This window comes from Falco punctatus (assembly GCF_963210335.1).
Source record: "Falco punctatus genome assembly, chromosome: 6".
Lineage (NCBI taxonomy): Eukaryota > Metazoa > Chordata > Aves > Falconiformes > Falconidae > Falco > Falco punctatus.
Window position 1 is genome coordinate 1,328,289 of NC_137585.1, and position 21,780 is coordinate 1,350,068.

At 49.5% G+C, this 21,780-nt stretch overlaps 2 protein-coding genes across 3 annotated transcripts in view; one reads left to right on the top strand and one right to left on the bottom strand.

The window, feature by feature from the left end:
- The first annotated feature begins 106 nt into the window (after positions 1-106).
- CSTA (cystatin A) lies at positions 107-16,009 on the top strand. Its single transcript, XM_080390959.1, has 4 exons — positions 107-1,945; positions 5,789-5,889; positions 10,563-10,664; positions 12,970-16,009. Exons 2-4 carry the CDS (start codon positions 5,824-5,826, stop codon positions 13,096-13,098), a joined length of 297 nt encoding a protein of 98 aa, XP_080247085.1. The 5' UTR covers positions 107-1,945; positions 5,789-5,823; the 3' UTR covers positions 13,099-16,009.
- Positions 15,711-21,780, bottom strand: part of LOC308065231 (cystatin-B-like) — an 85,524-nt gene continuing 79,454 nt past the window's right edge. The window contains exons 2-4 of one of the 2 annotated variants that reach the window (XM_080390953.1): positions 21,547-21,620; positions 17,177-17,278; positions 15,711-16,539 (exon numbers count right to left, since the gene is read on the bottom strand). In XM_080390953.1, coding sequence (XP_080247079.1) covers positions 16,411-16,539; positions 17,177-17,278; positions 21,547-21,612 — 297 coding nt within the window. In that variant the 5' untranslated portion in view covers positions 21,613-21,620 and the 3' untranslated portion in view covers positions 15,711-16,410. Of the gene's footprint in view, positions 16,540-17,176; positions 17,279-21,546; positions 21,690-21,780 lie in introns of those variants that run through there. The other variant, XM_080390952.1, reaches the window with a different exon arrangement.

A 21,780-nucleotide genomic window follows, 5' to 3' on the forward strand; every position in this document is an offset into this window, starting at 1 on the left:
CTCAGTCCTAGAGAGGAAGAAACAGTAAAAGTCGGCTCTGAGCAGGGAGGACAGGGCTTTCCCTGAACTGCTGCTTGCTAAACTGTCAGGGAACACGGTGTGTTTGTGCAAGTAGTCTACTAAAATCTGAACAGGAGTAAAAATTGCGTAGGTTCAGCATTCCTGAAAGTAAGAAGCTGCCAGCGTTGTTCTGAACTGCGCAACACGAGCAGCGCTGGCTCCGAGCTGGCCACGGAGAGGGTTCGCCGTTGCTCCTGCAGCACTGATGGGCAGCGCCTGGTGCACGCTGTCCTTCCGGCTGCATTGCCAGGGTCTGGATTTTTTCTTTAATAGGGCACATGTTGTTGACTAAAACCACTTTGGGTTGGAGATGATGACATGTCTCACTGGGGAATGAGTTAATGATCTGGTGACCCTATTTTGTCCCTCCTCCTGAACCTTTCAAATTAATTCTAGAGGTGAATTGCATTTGAACGGAGAAAATAGCAGTGCACAGCTGGCCTATTGATTCTGGCCATAGAGTTGTATTTAGAGAGCTTTAACGCAGTAACACAGCATTTAAAAGTGACTAAGTGCAAAGAAAGCAGAATTGCTGTCATTACACCTTCATTTTTTACTGACTCTAACTGGCTGATGGTCAAATGACAAGGTCTGCTTGGTTGCCGGCTGGTTTTATTACTTAGTGCTAAGTCTTTAAGAACCATTGAACTTGAACGGAGCCTTAAAACGGCAGGCCCCATCTTGTAAACACTTTTGAATTCTGTAAGAGCACTGAAACGGCCTTACACTCCCACATCCCTAAAAGCTGTGCATGTGTGTGGGTGGGAATCGGTGGAGGAGTGCATCTGCGGTACTGAAAGCTGGCAGAAACCTGGGCAGAGGCATCTGGTTCATAGCTCTTTGTCCAGCAGAGACTCAGGCTACTTGGTGGCCTTTATTTTTAGGAAGCAAAGTCATTTAGCCCACTTTTCTTTGAGAACAAGGCAGACATAAAAATTTTAAGTCTTTAAGGATATAGATCATGATGTTCAAACTTAATTTTTTCCCAAGGTATTGCAGCTACTCGAAGCAGAACTTTACTCCATTTGGAGTGTTCGTGCCTCTCTTATTCTTACTGTTTTTCTGCAACTTTGAAAGCAGAAAACGTGTTTGTTCTTCAGCTGCTAAATCCTTATCATTTATCCTCCCAGTGGAAATCAAGTACTGTTTAGAACTGTGGGCTGAATTGCCAGTAACCTAATTTCCACTGGAGATGGTCCACTAATGAGATTTAACAGTTAGCTTTGATTTCAAAGTCGGTACTCTACTGCTGACTTCCAGTATAGGTGCCTAAAATATTTGTTCTTTCCAGGGCTTGGGTCTACCACTGCAGGGACAATTTCTCCTTTTAAGTCGGTTGTCTGATAGAAACTTCTGCCAGCGTGTATCGAGTTGGCATCAATACTCTTGAAATTTGCTTGTATTGTATTTCTGTAGATTGTAATGAGAATTAATCACTGTCCTCCTCTATCCGTCCAGATGTTTACTCAGCTGTTGTGGGAAGACTTCACTTAAGCAGATGCTGTGAAAAATGACCTGTGCAATGGATGTGATACATACGCAGATTAATATTTTTGTTTTTTTCAGTAGCCCAGCTTAGCATTTGTTATGAGAAAACTACTATGAGAAAACCCTAACATAGCACTATTTTTCATTTGAATATAAGGCCAAACAAGTAGATCTATACAAACCTGAATATGAAAAACTTCTGACACCATAAGAAGACTTCTGAGTCCCAAACATCGCTTCTCCAGGGGTTGGCAGCCTGTTCACAGAGGGCTGCGCTGAGGTGAAGTACGCTGCTCAGTTTGCTCTGAGCACAGAGGGATCTCTCTTACAGTACGTGGCGAATCCCATGGATCAGAGGCTGTTTGAATCTTGCTTTTGACCTTAGTGGAAGATGAAGGTGAGTAACTGGAATTGCATGCCATGCTTTGGGGCACGGGGAAGGAGGAACCGGCTTGTCTATTTTTGGGGTGCTTCAGCTCTGCCTGTGAAGTGGGGTGTTCTGTGACGGTGTGCCAACGGCGTTGGTGCGAGCTGTGGGCCATGCTAAGCAAAGGCAGGTAACGTCTTGGTGTCTAGTGCCCCCCGTCCATTCTAGGACCGTGCTTAGTCTGTGGTTGAATCCTGCTTCAACTTCGCCGTTAAGGTAGTTGCAAAATTAACGGGCTGCTTGATGTATGTGAATCAAATAATGGATGGCACAAATACCAGGATTTCATCCCTTTCCTGGTTCTAACTTATTTCTGCAAGTAGAGGCACTTGAACGAAAAGCACAGCTGATGCCCCTGCCTGGAGTCTAGATCTCCTGCAGGTGGCTTGTCTCTGCTGGTCCTTTCCCAGCGCCTGGAACTGGTGAGTGTAGGTGGGCAGGTCCTGCGTGCTTGGGAAGGCCTTCCAGCCACGCGCTCCCGATTTCCGTCTGGGACACACAGAGGTGTGTTTTTTCTGGCACTCAGTGCTGTTGTCTCCTGCAGCCTGTAGGCATGAAGATTGATGAAATAGGCGATTACCGAAGTTTTTTAAGGATAGAATTTCATTGCCCTGAAGCAGGCAGAGGAGCAGAGGCTCTATACTGGTACCATAGGCTCAGCGTAGGCAGGGCTATGACACTTTGCTCAGGTTTGAAGTCAGGGTGGGTAGCAGGAGGGGAAACCTTTTTTTGCAGATGAGCAATGCTGAAAGTCAAGGCTGTTGTCGCTGTGATGATGACAAACAGATCTTCAGTTTGTAGATGGAGGGCTCCTTTCCTTTGGCAGCTCCTGAAGTGGTGCAGACCATGTGTCATTTCAGCCAGTCACAATTGCATGTCTTGTCGCTTCTTGTCACTGTGAAACCAGACGACTGACCTGCTGACTTAGCTTTCACAATCATTTCTACAGAGCTTCGTTTCTGGTTTAAATAACCTGGGGCTTAGTGGTTTTGTTTGGGATTTTTGGTGGGGTTTTTTTGCTTGTATGCTTTGTTTTGTTACTGTACTGGTGGTTTTGTTGACTGTGGCTTCTGCTTATAATTGCTTGTACAGGACCAGAGAGTACTGGCCTGCAAGCTCTAAAGATTTGTTTCTTTGTTATTGGAATAGTACACAGTGCCAGATGTTACTCAGCTTTAACACCACAGAGATCACTAGTGCTGAGCTCGCAGCAGAGCGCCGCCGGGCTACCAGCAGGGCAGCTGGGTGAGGAGAAGCTGCCATCCGTGTGGATGGTGAGCGCAGGCTGAGTGGTGGCTAATGCCAAGCACATCTCGGATGCCAAAGTGGAGACAACTCACTGGCTTGTCAGTGTTGTGCAAGAGATGGAGTTGTGCTTTTCAAGGCGGTGTTCCAAATGCCGTTCCGTTACATCCAAAGCCCAATGGAGAAGGGTGTGGGTGGGGATAGGCCGTTGCTGCTGATTGTCCGTGATGCTGGTCTGTGAAACGTCAGGGTTCAGTGACTCCATGCACCGCGCGCGCAGGATGAGTGCTGCATCCCAAGGTGAGACAGTCACTGGGCTTTGGGACAGCCGTAGCGTGCTCATGGAAAGAAAACAGACTGATCTGGCTGCATATACTTTAGCATCAGCTTGCTAACAATTAATGTCAATTTTCCTCCGTTCTGCACAACTTTGTGCATTCTGGAAATAAAAAGAGTTCTTATGCTTCGAATGAACAGCTAGCAAACCCAGAAATACGCGCTCCAATGTATGATTTTTGTACAACTTTTAACACCTCTAGTTTCACACTGAGAGTTTTCCTGAGATTATAAATTACCCCTCCTAGTCTTTGTGCTTGGTGTATTTCTTACTAATGGGAATTGAGAGTTCTCCAGGAGGGTAGTGCTGCCCTGGGGATCTTAATGTGTCCCAGGGGAGTTCAGGAGATCTGCATCCTGGTGAGTGCAGAGGTTTATAAAGTGTCCTGGTTTAGCACTGGTGCTGCGCGGTTGTTGGGTGCACTCCATGGCTCCTGGCCCCAGTAAGGTGAGCTGGCTCTTCCAGTTAGTCAGCTCATCTGTCCTGCTGTGTGAGTAAGATGAGCGGTAGCAACGTGGTGGAAGATGGTCAGCGTTTGAGTGAATCAGTAGGGTCTTGAGCAAAAGAAGGAGTTTGAGCTCATCAGTTTGAACTGTCGTTAAGTCCATAAACTGGGCTGTGAAGTGATTGGAGTGGTAAATTTGGAGAATGTGGCAGAATTCTAGTTTTAACACCTCCCACTCCCTCCATTCCCAAGAGCTGGGAACATTTTTCTCTCTGTTCAGAAAGATGTTGTCTCAGGACACGTGGTTTTCCCCAGATCCCTTTCATCCACCTCCATAACACTGCTGCTCATGTTTGAGGAGTTCTGCAACACCTTTATCTTTAACATGCTCTTATCTTGGTCTATATTGTTGAGTTTAGGGCCCCTACAGCTCAGTTTCTCAATCTTGGGTCCTTTGTACCAAGAACAGGCCTTGAAGTTAGATACGAAGGACTTGTTTGCTGTCTGTTGCATCTCTTGTCATTTGTGAGGAGGGTCAGCAGGACACTGATAAGTCTGCCACGCAGCCACCATTGCTGTGGCCAGGAACACGCTAGTTTCTAGCAAATTCCCTAATGCTGATTCCAGTAGAAATGTCCATTGCCTGTGTGCATTTCACCCACCCCCGTGTGTCAACCCCAAAGGACTGAAAATTGTCTGGTCTGCTGCTGCTTCTCTGGTCCTAGCGCTGGAACACCGCTTCTCCCGTTTGCTGGAGATGGGGGGCAGGAGTAGCAAAGGGGAGAAAGTTCTTCTGTAGCCTTGGTGTTAGTCCTTCCCTGCCAGGCAGGGCTGCCGGGCGGGTGCTGGCCTCTCCTCAGCTGGTGGCATGTGTTTTGAGCTTTGGACATTCATGTATGGTCATGAGGATGACTATGTCATGTGTCTGTGACCATAACTGCAGAATAAATACTTCTGAGTGTATATTTTGCATGTTACATATTTCAGCAGAGTGTAAAATAGAAGCACCTTGCCATTAAAACAGCTATTGTGCGTGCACGGGTACTGTAGTGAGCGGGGCTGTGCTTGGTCTCCAGGAAAGTGGCAGTGGTTTCCATGAGCATGTGAGCGGGACCATGTGCCACTGTGACGATTGCCTTGGTGCAACAACAGGTTTGATGGGGAAGAAGCAGAAATCACGTATTTGCAGTGCTTGCCTGAACCTTGGATTTATGTTTTTCACCTTCTGGTTCAGGTGTTTACCTTGGCACCTTTCTGGTCAGGCAGAGGGGATCAAGTCGCTGCAAGTGAAATGCGGTCTGGTCCTGTTCCCCACTTGGGAGGGTGCTGAGGCGATACAATCTCGAGTTGAACGGGACCTGCACTGAGGAGATGACTGCACGCCTGCTGCTGATCTCAGATGGTGTTGGGAAATGCTGGGTGTGACTTTGATCCATTTCCTGAGTGCACTGCCGAGTCATCTGCACAGGGGTGGAAAAGCAAGAGGTTCTGGTTGCAGCCCAAACCAACTGTCTTAAGATGCGGGTGGCTGGGGGCTGTTGTTTGTTTTTCTAATTGATGTGGAGACTATATACATTTAAGATTTTTAAAGTGCTTTTTATGTTTAGTATTAATAGTATTGGTGCTTTACATTGCTTTTTCCCGCTGTGTTCCCCATGTGCTGCCTTTTCCAGTTCAGTGATGGTAGGCTCCATATGTTACAGGTCATATGATTCCGTGACACGTGTGTGTGTATATATACGAGGTGCCTGGTGACTCGGCTCACACTGTGCTGTTCCCTCCTCAGAACCACCCATCACTTCAGAGACGTTACCTGCCACTATGATGCCAGGGGGCTTATCTGAGGCCAAGCCTGCTACTCCAGAAGTCCAGCATATTGTCAACCAGGTGAGTCGTGACCTGGCTGAAGCCTCTGTGCAGCGGCTGGCTCCTGAGGCCGTGCAAAGGCTGGGAGGCCAGCTGGATGCCGAACCAGTGTTTAAGTGGAAGAAGCTAGTGCTGGGAACGGGAATCCCCTTGGCTGCCAGTATTTTCCCAGCGCCGCGCAGGCAGTGTGCTGGCAGGACTGCGGCAACCCCCTTCCCTTGTCTCCTCCTTGTCCGTAGCCGGGCGCAGTGCTGCCTGCCCTTGGTAACGTCCATGTGTGGTGCAAAGGCCACCTCGCCCATGGCAGCGCCGAGGGCGCTTGTTTGAAATTAAAGGTGGGGGGACGATGGCACCTGGTAGGATTAATTTCTCACTGAAGGACATGGATAGACAAGCCATGTGGAAACATGCACCAAGAAAAGATAGATGGGGGGCAGGGCTGTGGATGAATGGCTTGTTCTCTGCTGGCATCTATCGAGAGTCCCTGCTGGGATGCAGGGTGAGCCGGTGGGGCATGCTGAGCTCGGCACAAGGCGTGCGGGGGTGGGGGGCTGTGGCGTTGGCTACAGGCAGCGGTCCTGTCCTGGAAGCAGCTGTGTGGGCGCCCTGTACATCCTCTAATGCTCTGCAGTGCAGCAGCTCTTCAAAGATTATAAAGTGCATCCTGAGGCGCGGGAGGGGGGCAGCATGGCGTGGGAAGGCTTCTTTTGTGTCTTCCAGTCCCCTTCACCCCCCCAGGTCCCCTTCACACCGCCCCCCTCCCGGTCCTGAAAGATAAGCTCTTCCCCCTTGGACAACTGCACAGAGTGTAATTTCTGCCTGCCTTGAGGAAACAGAACCAGGCGGTGGTGGGGCTGAACGCGTTGGCCAACGCTGCTGCAGGGCTCCTGGCTCCCTCCTTTGCTGTGCGCAGAGGATGGGGTCCGGGGCCGCAGCGTTCCACACCTCCTGCGATCTTGCAGGCACAGACCAGGCAGTGATGGAACGAGGCGAAGGTGAGCGGGGCTGCGCGTGTCGAGGGGCAGAGCAGCCAGGAGGCGCCTGTAAATGGGCTGCGTCGTGTCAGGGTCCAGAGCTCTGACCAGGTTCTTTCAGATACTCCACACGTGGAGGGTGTCATGTTTAATATCCGATTTACTTATTTGAAGATACTTGATGTTACATGAGGCTTCTGATTTAGCAGTGTTACAGGTACCCTGGTAACACAGTACAGGTGTAAGTTACTCTTGGCACGGTGTAGCAATTGCAAGACGTCATTCGGTGACACCACCACCGTGATCTCTGTTCCTGGTCTCTGATACACCGGCTGTCACGATGCTGGGCATCCTCTGTCACCAGGAAGGAGGGTGTGGGCTGAAGCCAGTTCAAGACTGCTGTTCCCTTCAAAATTCTTTTGTTCATTGTTCAGTTTTTATACTCCGTGTTGGGCAGAGCCACAACCTGCAGGTCTGGCTAACTCAGGGAGGCGTTCACATTCTTTTAATGAACTTGGGGAGTTACGCCACCAGTTGATCCACTCGACTGATACAGCTGTTTATCTAAAGCAAACACCCTGCAGTCCCCTTTGTGTTGAGATCAAGTCAGCTTCTTCGCACAGGCTGTGTCAGTCACACCCGGCGTTCATTTCTGAGTGCCCTGGGCATGTCGCCCTTGCCCAGCTGCTCCCAGCCTGCTCCCATGTGGGGCTGCGCTGGTCACAGCTGGTGCTGCCAGGGTTGGGCCTGCGTTCGTGGGGGGGCTGGGGTGTGTCGTAACAGGTTGGTCAAAAGGGAAACGCAGAACAGACAGGGAGGGTCATCTGGAATTGTTCAGGGATGTGAATTACTCTGGGGCAGCATCACTGTTCCTCCTGTGCTGGCCCAAGCAGCTGAAGGAGCAGCGCTTGCAGAGATCAGAGTTTCCCTTGCAGCAATGGAGGGAAGACCCTCGGTGGGACCTGGGGGACCTTCGTGGATTTGCAGTTGTTTCCTCACGTATAAGATGGGGAGGGCAATGTCTGGTGGGAGCTGGGGGCTGCAAAATGTGGCTAACGAGTCTGTGAAATTCCTTAAGGCCCTCTGAACACGGCAAGGCCAGCCAAGTGCCAAGTGCCGAGCGATGTTTTTGGTGCTGGACTGTGCTGTGGGTGATTGGAAGCTCCTGCCCTGTCGCAGTGTGTAGGAGAGATGAAACCACAGAGCTCAACGTCAGCGAGCAAGTGTGTGCTTGAAAAAGTGAACGCTGGCGTCAGGCTGTGTTAATGCTGACAAAGCACAGGGCAGAGATGGAATCTGAAATGTGATGTACAGATTTTGTTTGATTCCAGAAGAGGACTGAACTTAATTTTGGTGTTCTTGCGTTCTCAGTAACTTCAGGAAAATGAAAACAAATTATTTTTTGCTCTTTATTTTCTGCAATTTGAAATTTTTGCCTTGTGCTGAGAGCAGGAGAGAGAACTCCTCCTGCTTCTTTACCCCTGCCGAGGCTTTGGTGTTGTTCCGTAAGGAAAATACTGTCACGGAGATACACCTTCTGCTGGGGCAGTGCTGCTGGGGCTCCAGCCAGGCAGCAGCGTCACCGGTTCCTGATGCAGTTCCGTGGGATTTCACGCTGTGCTAAGCAGAGAAGCAATTCCTGTGTGTTGGGTGAAGTTGTGACAAACATCTGCTGACCTTGGGATGCCCGTGATCTATCTGCTCTTGACATTACATAATTATTTACTTAACACCTGTGTCTCGTCATCCTTAGTGAGCTGGGGAACGTGATTTATTCAGTCTCCTTGTTTTACAGCTCCTGCCTAAAACTGAGGAACGTTTTGGGTTTAAGGAGCTGTTAGATTAGAGTTTAGGAATGTTGTATTTTTCCGACTGAGGATTAAGGAGCTGTCTGCCTGTGATTTCACTGGGGGCTCTGCCTATAAATAACGAATGGGGGACACAGCGGTCAGAAGTGGGAGCTGAGATCGTAGAACTGGAGAGAGCTGGTTGTTTTGTCCTGAGAGGGGGATAATACGTACTGAAAGTTGCTACTTAGGGGCATCCCGGGAGCCCCCCAACCCAGCCAGCGGGAAGAGGGTTGGGAATTGAAGCTTCCCTGGTTTGCTGGAGTTAGCAGCTCCTGACCTGGAAGTACCGCTGTCAGCTCCCGGGGATAGAAACCCTGTGGACGGTGCTTGGAAGAAGAGCAGAGTAAGAGACTGAAGACCCTGAACATGGTGGTAATTTCTGACTGGGAAGGAAATAGTTGATGTGTGTGTTCCCAGGGTGCTTTCTGGGACCTGCCTGCTGGGAAGGAATGCTGCAGGAGTGGCAGCCAGCTGTAGGTGGATGCGCTGAGAAAGGTAATTAATTCCGTGCATTTCTGCAAAACAGGCGGGTGGTGAGAAGCGCTGAGGTGCTGAGCCCGTCCCGGGGGCTGTGAATGGCACCGCGTCCTCTGTCGGGCTGCGGGAACGCGTCAGGCCATCGGCGTGGGCAGTGTGTGCGGGGGAGAGGCCGCTGGCGCCTGCCGATCGGTTGGGCTTTCTAGATGACAGAAATAAGTTTTCAGGTTACATTTGCGGCAGTTGCCTTTCTGTAGGGAACTTGTGTCATCATATGCCACCGACTGTAGTAAAACAGTCCCTGGTACGTGAGGTGTGATGCCTCGGACCCGGCCAGACCCGCGCCGCTCTGGGGCTGCTCCCTTGCTGTCCCCCTGCCCTCGCAGCCTGGCGGGTACAGGGACTGCGCCGCTGTAACTGGTGCCGAACTTAAAACTTGCCCTACGCTTTGTGGTTTTCAGGAAAAATCATTACACTTTTTATTTTAAAATACATATGTGAAAAATGTGTAGATGTCTGTATTGGGCATATTTTATGATTCACAAGGCTTAAACTGGGTACGGTGCGTAAACAGCCCAGCCCGAGCGGTGAGGGTGAATGCTGTCAGCGCAGAGCACTGTTGCTTCTGGAGCTACATCACCTCCAGCGGCCGTGCGGTGAGGCAGGGAGGATGTTCGAGCAGGTCTGGGGTTGATTTCTGGCTCACAGCCTAAAGGTCGTACTTGCACTTTGGGAGATGGAAGTACGTAGTTTAGCCCTGGACCATTGTTAACTGCTGGAGCTGTTTGTAGTTACACGGTTCTAGATGTTTAAGAACGTATTTACTTTGAATTGCAGCTTTAGCTGCAGGGCTTCCACCAGCACTGGGATACCTTTCAGGAACTACTTGATCAGGTGGTCGTCTTGGTAACTTAAAAATAACCGGTTTATTGCAAGTCCTTAGAAACACTAAACAAGTCGAGTGCAGCTCTGAAGCTGTGAAGCACACAGGGGTCTGCAGCCTTCGGGGCGGACTGGCATGGGCATGGGGGCTCCCGGCGAGGGGCTGCCTGCCCGCTGACGTGGAGTGCACCCTGCTGGGCTCGGTACCTGGCTGCTTTGGTAAAGAATTAAAAGGGCAGCAGGTAGCAGTTTCCCTGTACTGAGCAGGAAACAGTTTAGCTGCACAGCTTTTGGGAAATCAACTAGGAAGTCTGGTTCTAACAGGATGTAAAAGAAGGCTGGACGCGTTAGGAAAGAGGGCTGGAGGTCTGGGTGTACACTGAATTACTTTGGGGGTTCTGGGTTTATTGCACGGAGGGTGTGTGTTTGAAAGGATGAAAATTGGAGTGGTACATGTGAAAGAAAAGCCTAAATACGAACCTGCCAACCATTTTTCCCTTTGTTTTTACAGGTGAAGCTGCAATTTGAAAGCAGGGTAAACAGAACATACGGCATCTTTAAAGCCATAGTGTATAAGACTCAGGTGGTTGCTGGAATAAACTACTTCATTAAGGTTTGTATATATTACCGGAGTAACTTAAGCTTTGTAGTTAAACAATATAGGTGACTTGCATAGTGGCTTATAGCAAGACAGAGAAGCAAATGTAGTAGAAAACCATCTGATGTTACTAAGCATTAGGGACTGTCTCCAGATGCTTATAAAATTCCTGTTTGGTGCTCCTGTAGAACAGGAATATAAAAACCTTTCAAACATGTACTGTGCTTCTTCAGATGTGAGTGATAAGTTTCTCAGGATCCTCTCACTTAAAGACTACAGATTGCCTTATCAGCTCATACTATTTAAATTAGTCATAACTCTGCTCTGCTGTTGCCTTTCAAGGCAAAGTAGCTTTCCTGTTGCACCAGTGTCCTCCAGCTGTGTTTATGATGATGAATTTGAAGTCAGCCTGAGGATCTGATGGAGTCGGAGTGAATGTTTTAATGTAATGCAAGCATCTCATACTCTGCTGTCCAGTTTTGCTTGCGAGCATGTGTGTTCCTGTTTTGGTTCTGCGTCACGTGCTGCAGAGGTACAGCCTGCCTGCTCGGTCTTTGTTTTCAAAACCCCCTTTCTGTTGTGGAGGAAGAATGGGTAATGCTTAATTTGGAGCCCTTTGATAGCACCATTCATCCTCTACCAGAAAACCTTACCCACGGGTCTGAGCTGCTTCCTGTGAAATAACGTCTAAGAAATTGCTGGGCAGTTTTTGCACCTGTAGGGCAGAAGGTGTTGCTCGGGGGCAGGCTCGCTTTCTGGACTACAGCAAACGCTGCGTGACTGCTGTATCTTAACCCTGTGTGCGTGCAGATGTGCCTGGTAGGGTATGTCCCTTGACAAGGGTTAGAATCTTTTTAGTAAATAAATTGGCAGGTAGGCTTTGGGGGTAGGAATGCTGCAGAGAGACATGATGAGCATTTGCTTCCCTTATATAGTTGGTCCCAGGAAGGACAGGCACTGCCAAACCTTTCCCAGGTCCTTCTTTAAAATAACACCCAACAGTTATATCTGCTCTGTGGGCGCTGGGGGTACTGACAGGCTGCCTGTTACACGGCTCGTCCGAGTCTTATGTGAAGGATGCTTATCCTTCCCTGGCTCCCGGGAGATGTGCTTTCACTTTGTGGACAAGTACTGAGTAACAAAGATAACACTTTACAGGCAGGCTGCGGTAAAGCCAGAAGTCATGCCCAGTTGCATTTCTTCCCTTAGTGCCATCTTACGGGCGACCTAGGCAATGTGAAGTAACCGCCTGCTCTCCATGCTAAGCCTCCTGGCCAAACTACTCAGAAATGAAGACTGACATGTTACTGAACTTGGAAGAAACCCGTTTATAGCACTGAAAATGGATGAGCTGTCTCTTCTTTCCCAATCTTGCAAGTGACAGGAAACCGTTACTCAATTTACCACTAACCGGAATGAGCTCTGTCACAAGACTCATTCTTTTATATTTTTGCATTGTCCACATCACTAATATTTTGCCAACAGACTTACAACTGAGATGTAATCCAGACCAGTAAATAAGCACATGCTGTGTTGCAGCCACCAGAAAGCATGGAACAACTATTAGAGCCTGAGGCATTGACCTTCCTGTTAATACCATATACCTCCCAAGTGGGAGTTTAGGACCTGTTGTGCACTGCTCTGTACATACAAAATTATGCAAAAATTATGCAACTTTGTAGCAAGTGGTGGAAGGACTTTCTGGAGTGGAAGGTGAGTTTATTTTTAAAAGTACTTAATTCAGGTGCTCACGCTTACTTCCACAAGCACCGTGTGGCAGGTTATCTGTTCAGGCACCGATGTGGCCAGTAATTCTGCAGACAAGGGATCCTGGCTTGCCGGTTGCCATCGCTTCGTAGCCCTGGGTGCCAGTTTTGGACAGGCCTTTCTGTACCTTCTGGGAGCTGACAGTCTCCACATCTTGCCCCGCTCCAGCATCATTAAGATTTACTCTGTCTCTTGTCTCCTACCCTGAGTGTCCCAAGCAGCTGTGAGCGGCCGTGCTGGGAGCTCGCTGACTGAAATAGGACACTGTCAAATCCTGTCTCCTGTGGTGCCTTCTGGTGCTTCCACACCCAGGCAGTCCTACTCATTTTTCATTCACATGAGTCTGAAGGTTTTTATTACAGTTTTCTACAGGTGCAGACAGTCTCTGCCACCAGTTACTATCCAGGCTTGGGTTAAGAGCTGTTGAAGTAAAAAATGGAGATACGGCTAAAATTAAAACTGCTGAGCAAAGATACCTCTCGGAGTATGTGAACAGCATCCTTTTGTTTGAACCTGCTTTTCAACCTTACTTTCCCACTGTTCTGGTTCCTAGGTCCAAGTTTCTGACAACGAGTATGTCCACTTAAGGGTGTTCCAGAGCCTTCCTCACGAGAACAAAGGTCCCAGCCTTGTCAGTTTTCAGACTGGCAAAACCAGAGATGACCCTCTGACTTACTTCTGAGAGACAATGAGGAACAGTGCCTCGCTTCACTTCTGCAAGTAGCAGAGAGATTCTGCCTATATCAGTAAATGTATGAAAATAAACTAGTTTTGAAGGCTATTTGTTACCTGCTGCATGTCACGTCTAGGTCTGCTGCCTAGTTAAAACTATCATCACCAGCGTCCTCTCAGAGTGTAGCACTTGAGGGTAACACTCAGCTTTTTGAACTATGAAAACACTTCAGGGTGGGGAGTTGCCTGCACCTAAAAAGGCCCTGCGTCTCCAAAACCCATTTTATCCTAGGGAAAACGAGTGCCAAAATAAGCCAGACTTGCACTCTCCCTTTATTCCGTATTGGAGGGGTGTGTGGGGACTCTAGGCTGATATGAGGCTAAAAAGGAACACACACCCCCAACAATCATGACGTGACGTAGACAGAACATGCTCCTTCTACGCAGTGCCGGTTACACACTTGTGCAGAGCACACCTGTGACGAAAAGCCCAGTAACATGCACGTGGGTGCACCCTGCCCTCTGCTCCCAGAGCTGCTCGTCATTTCTTCAGTCTGTGGCCAAGGACATGCAGCAGTGTCATCCAGAAGTGGGCTGTTTCCCCCTACTGCAGAGGGCAGCAACCCCTGTCCAATTCCCAAATTAATTACACAAAGCAAACACCGTAACTTCCAAGCTTGGCTACAACAGTTTCTGAGCAGGTAAAAATAGTACTAGTTACACAAGCACACAAATAAAAATGCCACAGCTGGGCTGTAGTCGGAAGTGTCTGCTGATCACAAGTGACCAGTGCCTCTGCTCAAAGCAAGGGTAACTAAACCAGGTGGCTGAGGACCACGGGCAGGCAAAATTTTGGTGCTCTCCATCAGTGGAGCCTCCACAGGCAACCTGGTCACCTGTTTGACCGTTGTGACCATTGTCAAAGGGGAAAAAAAAAAAGGGGGGGGGGGTGTTATCTGTCCCATCCCCCCCTCTCCATGTTTACATGGAATTTACTTATATCAATTACTTATCTTGCCTCTTGCCCTTGCGCTGCACGGAGCACGCCCGAGAAGAGCCTGGCTCTTTACTGCCTCCCCTTCACCCTGTCCCAGAAGGCTGAACAAGCCCAGCTTTCTCACCTCTCTTTCTCAGTACAGAAGTGAAGCCAGATGCTCCACTCGCTCAGTTGTCTTGGTGGCCCTTTGCTGGACTTGCTGTGGTACTTCTGTCTGCCTTGTACTGGGAAGCCCAAAAAGGGGGGACCAGCCCTCCAGGGGTGTCCTCACCAGTGCTGAGTAGCAGGGCAGGAACAGCCTTTCCAGCCGCTGGCAACACTTCCCAACGCAGCCCATGGCCAGCACTGGCCACCTTTGCCTCAAGGTGTCCAACAGGACGACTCCCGTGTCCTTCCTGCAGAGCTGCTTTCCAGCCACCCAGGCCCCTGCCTGTACCAGTTACTCCTTCAGTGCAGGACTGTGCATCTCCCTTCCTGGTTGACAGCTGTGAGATGTCTGCTGGCTTCCCCAGCCCCTGACCTCCCCTGGAACAGCAGCACAGCCATCCAGTGCATCAGCCACTCCTCTGTTTCGCATCACCTGCGAACCCGCTGAGGGTGTGCTCAGTCCCATCACCCAGGTCCTTAGTGAAGCTGTTGCACACCGCTGGTCCCAGCAGTGACCCCTGGGTTACCCCTAGGGCCTGCCTCTGACCAGACTACGTGCTGCTAGACTCCCCGAGCACAGCAGTTCGCTACCGTGCAGCCCGCGCACCTAGCACATGCTTAATCAATCAGTTTGTCTACGAGGACATTACAGAAGACAGTATCAGACGCCTTACTAAACTCAAGGTAAGAAATATCCCCAGCCCTTCTCTCCTGCCAAGACATTTATCTCATCATAGCAGGCTATCAGGTTGGTTAAGCGTGACTTCCCCTTTTTAAATCCACGCTGACCACTTCCAATCATTTTTTTTGTCCTTTATGTGTGGCTATAGCTTCCAGCGTTACTGGCTCCATCACGTTTCCAGGGACTGAGGTGAGGCTGACGAGCCTGTAGCACTCCTTCTTGCCCTTCTTGAACACAGGAATGACATTTTCTTTCTTCCAGTCCTCAGGAACCTCCCCTGATGCCCGTGACCTTTCTAAGGGTAGAGATGGCAATGACACTGGTTAGCTCCCAAAGCATCCATGGATGCACCCCCTCAACTGCCATGGCACTAAGTCCAGTTTGTTTAAGCGCTCCCCTAACCTGATCCAGCTCCGCTGAGAGAAGTCTTCCTTTCTCCAGACCTTCCTGCTCACCTGAAGGACCTCGAATGTCCTGCCAGTAAAGGCTGAGCCAAAGGCAGCATTGAGCGCCTCGGCCTTCTCTGTGCCCTCTGTCAGCAGGTCCTCTGCTCCACTCGGCACCGAAGGGCCACGCTTTTCATACTGTTCCTTTTGCTGCTGATACACCTGTAGACGACTTTCTTGATATCTTTCATGTCTCTCACCAGCTTAAAGAATTTCTAATTAAAACACAGAATAAACACAAGGTTATGTACCATATGAAGAACACTTATGGAAAAGAACTCTGAGCAAGATAGTAACCAATACTGAAAACCAGTAAAGAGAACAGCGATACACCAGTCGAAGAGGCCATCTCAAGTCAAGAGAAATATTTATTTGTTATAAATGCAGAAATGCATGTCCAGATTAAGTTCCTTTCCATGACTTTTCCTTAGGACTGAGAAAATAAGCAAGCTGGTGGTGTTTGTTTTTTTTTTTAAATTCATACAGCCTCTACTGGACATGATATCCTACTGCTGCAAGAGGACAGACACAACTACCAAGGGAATGTTTGTTTCAAAAGATTATAATCCTCCTTCTCTTGCTTTCAGAACTGCTTCAGCTCAAGTCTCTCTTTAGGTCTTTGCCAATAAAATGCACAGTACAATTTAAATCTACAGATCTAGTCACAGTTGCAAAACAGCACAGCAAAGATTCAGGTTTTCCTCTTGCTCCTTTGCTGTAAATGCAGAAGTGCCAGTGTCACTACCCTTTCAGTTTCCAGACCAAGGAAGCCCACAAACAGGACTCAGCCAAGCATTCCAGTTAAGTTGCACCGAAGTCAGCAGAGCTGCTTGGGTTTGCATTAGTGCAGGTGAAAGGAAGGCTGTGCAACTCAAATTTAGATGCTGCACAGGAAGGGAAAGCCATAGAAGAAATTGATTTTTTTTTTAAAACTTAACGCTGGAAAAAAAGACACTTGCTTTTCTCCTTTCTTGGCACAGGACTCAATATTTTGCTGCCTATAGAAAATGCACATAAGAAACCGTTAGGAAAACGCACAAGATAAGCTTGCTAAAAATAAGCCAGATCATCGTGCCTGGTCTTGCTGCTCTGGTAACTGTGGAGACTCAGCGGCTTATTCTCATGAGGCAGGCTTCTGAACACCCGCAGGTGCATGAACTCATCGTTGCCAACATGGACCTGCAAAGCATGAAAACCAATTTGAGGATGGAGAAGCAGAGAGGCTGTAAGAAAAAGCAGCACATCAGAAGGCACGGTCTTGTTTTAAACCAGACTGGGAGTCATGACTTTGTGGAAATACCACCTAATCCTTCTACGCTTGTTAATCCTCCCTATGCCTGTGATTGGGAACCCGACAGGAGCGGCAGAGAAGTGAGCAATGTATTATGTATGAGCAAAATGCTTTGATCTTACCTGGCACAACATGCACTTAAATGCTTCAATCGCAGTTGCTTGTTTTTGTGTGTGGTATCACTACAGGCAGAGTCAGAGCAGGTTCGATACTGTATCCTCTCACATCTGGACTTCACTTCATGCAGTGTTAGTGCTCCAAACCACAAATGTCTAATTATCTCCCAAACCAAGTTTCACAAAATAACCGAAAAGTAAAAATCATTATGCGAATAAGAGAAGTACTCTTATCTCCCATTTAATACAAGCAGGGAGATTGGCTGGGAGGTGGGAGAGTGGATTTTTATTTTGTTTTAATGTACAGATTTTTTTCCTATTAAGGCTAAATCATAAGCATTCCTGTCTAGAAAAAAACCCACCATTCCAAATATTATACATGTTAATTAAAAAATGTAGTGTCCTCTACCTTGATGAAGTAGTTTGTTCCGGCAACCACCTGAGTTTTAAACTCCACTGCAGTGAAGACATCAAAGGTTTTCCCTTCTTTTTCTTCTAGCTGAGGTTTCACCTTAAGGAAACAATAGGTTAGTTAAGACTGATGCAAGATTCAAGTATTTAGGACTTAAGGCCTACACTATCAGCGCGCCTCAGCACCCCGCAGGTCACTGCTGCTGAATTCCCAGAGTTCCTGCTTTTCCAAGTTATTAAGAGATCAAAAATGAACAATGGTAAGTTTTGTGTTAAAGCAGGACCAGAAACCTAGACAGGCAGCAAAGCCAAGACTGCCGTGTGGTTGTCACCACAGACTGACACCAAGTCCCAAGCCTCCAAGAAGAGGGTATTCTAGAAAATTTATTTGGACAGACAATTTCCTTTGTGGATATCTCAGCTTCCCTTTCTGTCCTGTATATCTAACAGATGTAAAGTGGTTCAGTATCTACATGCACAAGGCTACAGATCTTTTCAAGAGAAATTTTTTAATATACATCATTCTTGCAACAAGAAAAAGGGCCGTCTTCAGCATTAGCTCCCATTTCAAATTCAGAGTGAGTTATTACAGACCCAGCATCACAGAACAGACAGACATCCACAAATAAAGCTTTGAAAGCAAACCCACCCAAGCCTAAGGTTGCACAACATTCGTTTGACAGTTCTGGCAGTGCGTCTGCTGGAATCTACAGCGTTTTTAAACTGCAAATATTTTCCAAGAAATAACTAAACCATAAAGCCATAAATCATCCCACTTTCCAAGAGTGTAAAACCAGCGGTGAAGAAGTCAGGATAACTTCTCCGTTACCCCATAGGGACGCATGAACTCATATGAGCTGCAGCTCTTCCCTCCCACACTTGGCTCTCTAGAACATCGTGGCTATACAGTAAAATTCTTGGTCAGGAAAGCAGACGATCTCAGACTGTTGACAAGACAAGACAAATTAGTCTTGAAGTCCTTGCTGCAATTGCAGTTCTACCCTGGCCTCAGCTCCTGCACTGCATCATTATGTAGCCCTCCCTCCACCCCCAGCGCAACAGTACCAGTAGCAAGTAGATTTTCTCTTTCCAGCTATGTTTTATACTTCCCCTTCTTCTAAATTCAAGGGGAATAAATATATTTGCTCTCCTGCCTGAATCCTACCTGCTTTCTTGAGGGAAAACAAGTGCCAGTTTGCCACTGCTCAGGACAGAAACAATTTCTGCAACAGGGAACTGTTCTGCCACCCCTCCAACACTGAGAAGGCAGAGGAACAAAGTGGTGTCTTTCCAAGACAGCTGATCAGTGACCATCCTGTCCCCGGGAGCCATGCCTGTACTGTACCTCTTCTGTCAGAGGTCACACCTCTGTGCTTCCTCCAGGCTATGAACAGTACATCAGAAGTAAGATAATGATGTTTGGATGCTTTTATACATACGGTTTTTGTCAGATGGAGATCAAAGTGCACCCAGCAACTTTGTATTCTAAGATGCAAGGGCACAGCCCCAGAAGGTGCAGTGACTCACTCGGTCCTCCCTCCTCCCCTTACCCCGAATCAGAGGATGGAGCAAGCGGTTTCCATCACTAGAGCTACTATTACAAATTTTAAGAAGCAGGGGAGGGGGCCAACATAAGTATCCCACTGATTCTATTCTGTCCCGTGCTCCTTTAGCAATCCTAGGTGCTGTGCAAGGTTGGTTTCTTGGGTCTTAAAATCGCGCCGGCTCAGCACATTTTACATTTCCACCAGCAAGCTGAACAGGGGGCTCCGTGACTGCAGACACCTCAGAGCTGCACGACACTGTGAGCTTGTCAGGGTGTTACCCTGGCAGTGACTCACCACAGCATGTGACAAATGAGCGTCCTGATTCAGCAGGGAGAGGGAGAGCCAGAGCACAATACCCTCTGACAGACGCAGTACCAGCCCACCCGCCAGCTCATCACCTGCCTAGACTGGGGGTTCTGGCAGACAGCGCGCCTCACACCAGCCAGCACTGGGCTCTGGTGGTAACAAAGGTAGCGGCATACTGGGCTGCAGCAGCAGGAGCCTAGCCAGAAGAGAGCGGCGTGCGATCGCTGCCCTTTACTTGGCACTTCAGTTGGAGAACATTTGGAATAGTGTGTCCAGTTTTGGGCCCCCAGTATGTCAAAAAACTGCAGCGAGCTCAGCAGAAGGCCACCATGAGGTTAAATAGCTGGAGCGCTGATGCCATGAGAAAAGGATGAAAATGAGCTTGCTCAGCCTGGGGAAAAGGCGACTTTGAGGAAAGCTTTACCGTACCTACAAGAAGTCAGGCTCTTCACTGAGGGACGATGGCAGAAGAATGAGACACAGTGGTCATAAATGAGATTGGAGGTTCAGATGGGACGTAAGGAAAAACTTTTCTCCGGACGCTCCTGCGGTACAGCAGATTGCCCAGAGAGCGGTGGTTTCCACCCTCAGAGGTTTTCAAGACCTGACTGGGCAAAGCCCCGAGCTGCCTGGTGCTGCTGACCCTGTGCTGGGGCAGGAGGTGCAGTCCCTTCCCACCCCCTCTGCGATTCAACCACAAGGATGAAAATAATTATGCCCTGAAGTGTCTTTGCATGGTCTGGTCGCTTACTCCCAGAGCAGTTACTAAAAATCAATGGCTCAAAATCACCCTGACTAATCTCTGCCACAGCTGCCAGCGTAGAAGCTAAACAGGCCTGGGTGGAAATCCTTGCCACGGAGAGGCAGCTCCTGTGGGACTCCTAAGCCAAACATGGTTGGAAGAAAGCTGTCCTGCTCTGTCTGACGCCGTACCTGCTCTGGGCAAGTAGCAGTGTTTGCCTGGGCCATGAACCTGAACTGTGTTCGGCCATCACCAGGATTCTTACGAAACGATACAACGGAGGCCAGAACTGGAAAAGCAGGAACAGGAAATGTATTTATGGCAAACAGTCAGGCTCTAACAATCTACAGAAAGATTTGATTTTAAGCAAACAAAACCATTGGAGAAGTCCATCTTGATTTAACAAAACAGTCTCCTTCACAGTCTGTATCCATGCAAGGATATGACTGCATGGTCGAATTTCAGTCTGGGGTCTTCCCATGGGTATTTCATTAAATAAAGTCATTTAAACTGGCAGTCAAAACAAGATGGACAAACTTTGAAGTATTTATATGGTTTAAATGAAAACGATTAATTCTGTTCACTTCTGAATCCAACTGGGTTTCATTTTTATACTCTTCATCTTATTTTTAGATTACCAAAGCACTGCAGTCTGCTACAGAATAGAAAGTCAGGATTTCAAACCTAGTTTTCAGTCCATGTGTGACATTAATTGCATGCTTGCCTTATCTTTAACGTGACATGTAGGCCTTTTCAGGTCAAAACAGTAACTGTGGCTCTCAGCAACTCTCAGTAACGCAGTCATTACTGCAACCTCAGGTCAGTGCTTAGGAGGTGCACATCTCTTTTTTTAAAAAAAAACCCACACCATGGAATCATCAGATTCTACAAGCTAAACGTTAATTTCAGTGACTGCTGTGCCTCTGGGTGCTCGCTGCCTGTGCAGAGGCTGCTGCAGCCCGGGGAGCAAACCCAAACCACGCACAGAGCGAAGGGGCTGGCGCTCCCTTCGCCCCGGGCTGCCCTGCTGCACCCCAGCTGGTGCGGCCAAACGGCGGAGGAACCCGGGTTCTCGTGACTGAAACGAGAGCGTGTGTTTTGAAAGAAGTGCGGCTGGACACTCACGGCCTCAGAGCAGAAGCGTGCGCTCCGCTAACACGGACAGCGACAGAAGTTACGGTGGGCAGTGCCAGTACTTGGAGCCGGCAGCGGTTTCTGCGCTGGGGAACCCCAGCAGGGGCAGCGCGGATGCCTTCTTGCTTATTCCGCCCACAAAAACCCCACAAGCCCACGGCTACGAGTTCAGACTTTCCAAAAACCATTTGCGCCCTTTCCTCCAGCCGAGGGAGAGGGACCTTATCGAGCTGGGGGGCTCGGTGGCTCTCCAGGTTCCTGCAGGAGCGGGAAGCCCGCTACCCCCCCCCCTGCCGAAATCCTCTCCAAATCCCTGGAAAACGCCCCCTTAAAACGCTGAGCCTGCGCTGCCCGGCCCCGCACGGGCAGAGGGCCCAGGCAGGGCCGCTGGCTCCTCACAGCCGCCCGCCTCTTCCCGCCTTCACCTGAGGGGAGGCGCGGCGGCCCCGCAGCGCCACGGCCCAACGGGCCCGGCCGGGCCGCCCCGACCCTGCCCCTGCCCCTGCGCGGGGGACGGGGCCCGGGGCCCAGCGGCGCGCCCCAGCCGGCGGCCCGCAGAGGCCCGCCCCGAGGCGCCGGGAGAAGCCCCGCCGCCCGCCAGGCCCTGCCCGCGGGATCGCCCCGGCGCGGCTCCCTCACCTCATCCGCCATCTGCTGCGTCTCCTGAGTGGCGGGCCGGGCCGCGGAGGCGCCCCCGCACAGCATGGCGGCCGCTGCTCCCCGCCGCTCCCGGCCTTCCCGGGGCGGGGCGGGGCGGGGCGGGGCGAGGCCGGGCGGGCTGCGGCAGGGCCCGTGGGAGCGGGTCCCTCCGGGCTCGGCGGGAGGCTTCCCGTGCCCGATTATCAATAACAATAAAAGGTAAAAGCGAGTACA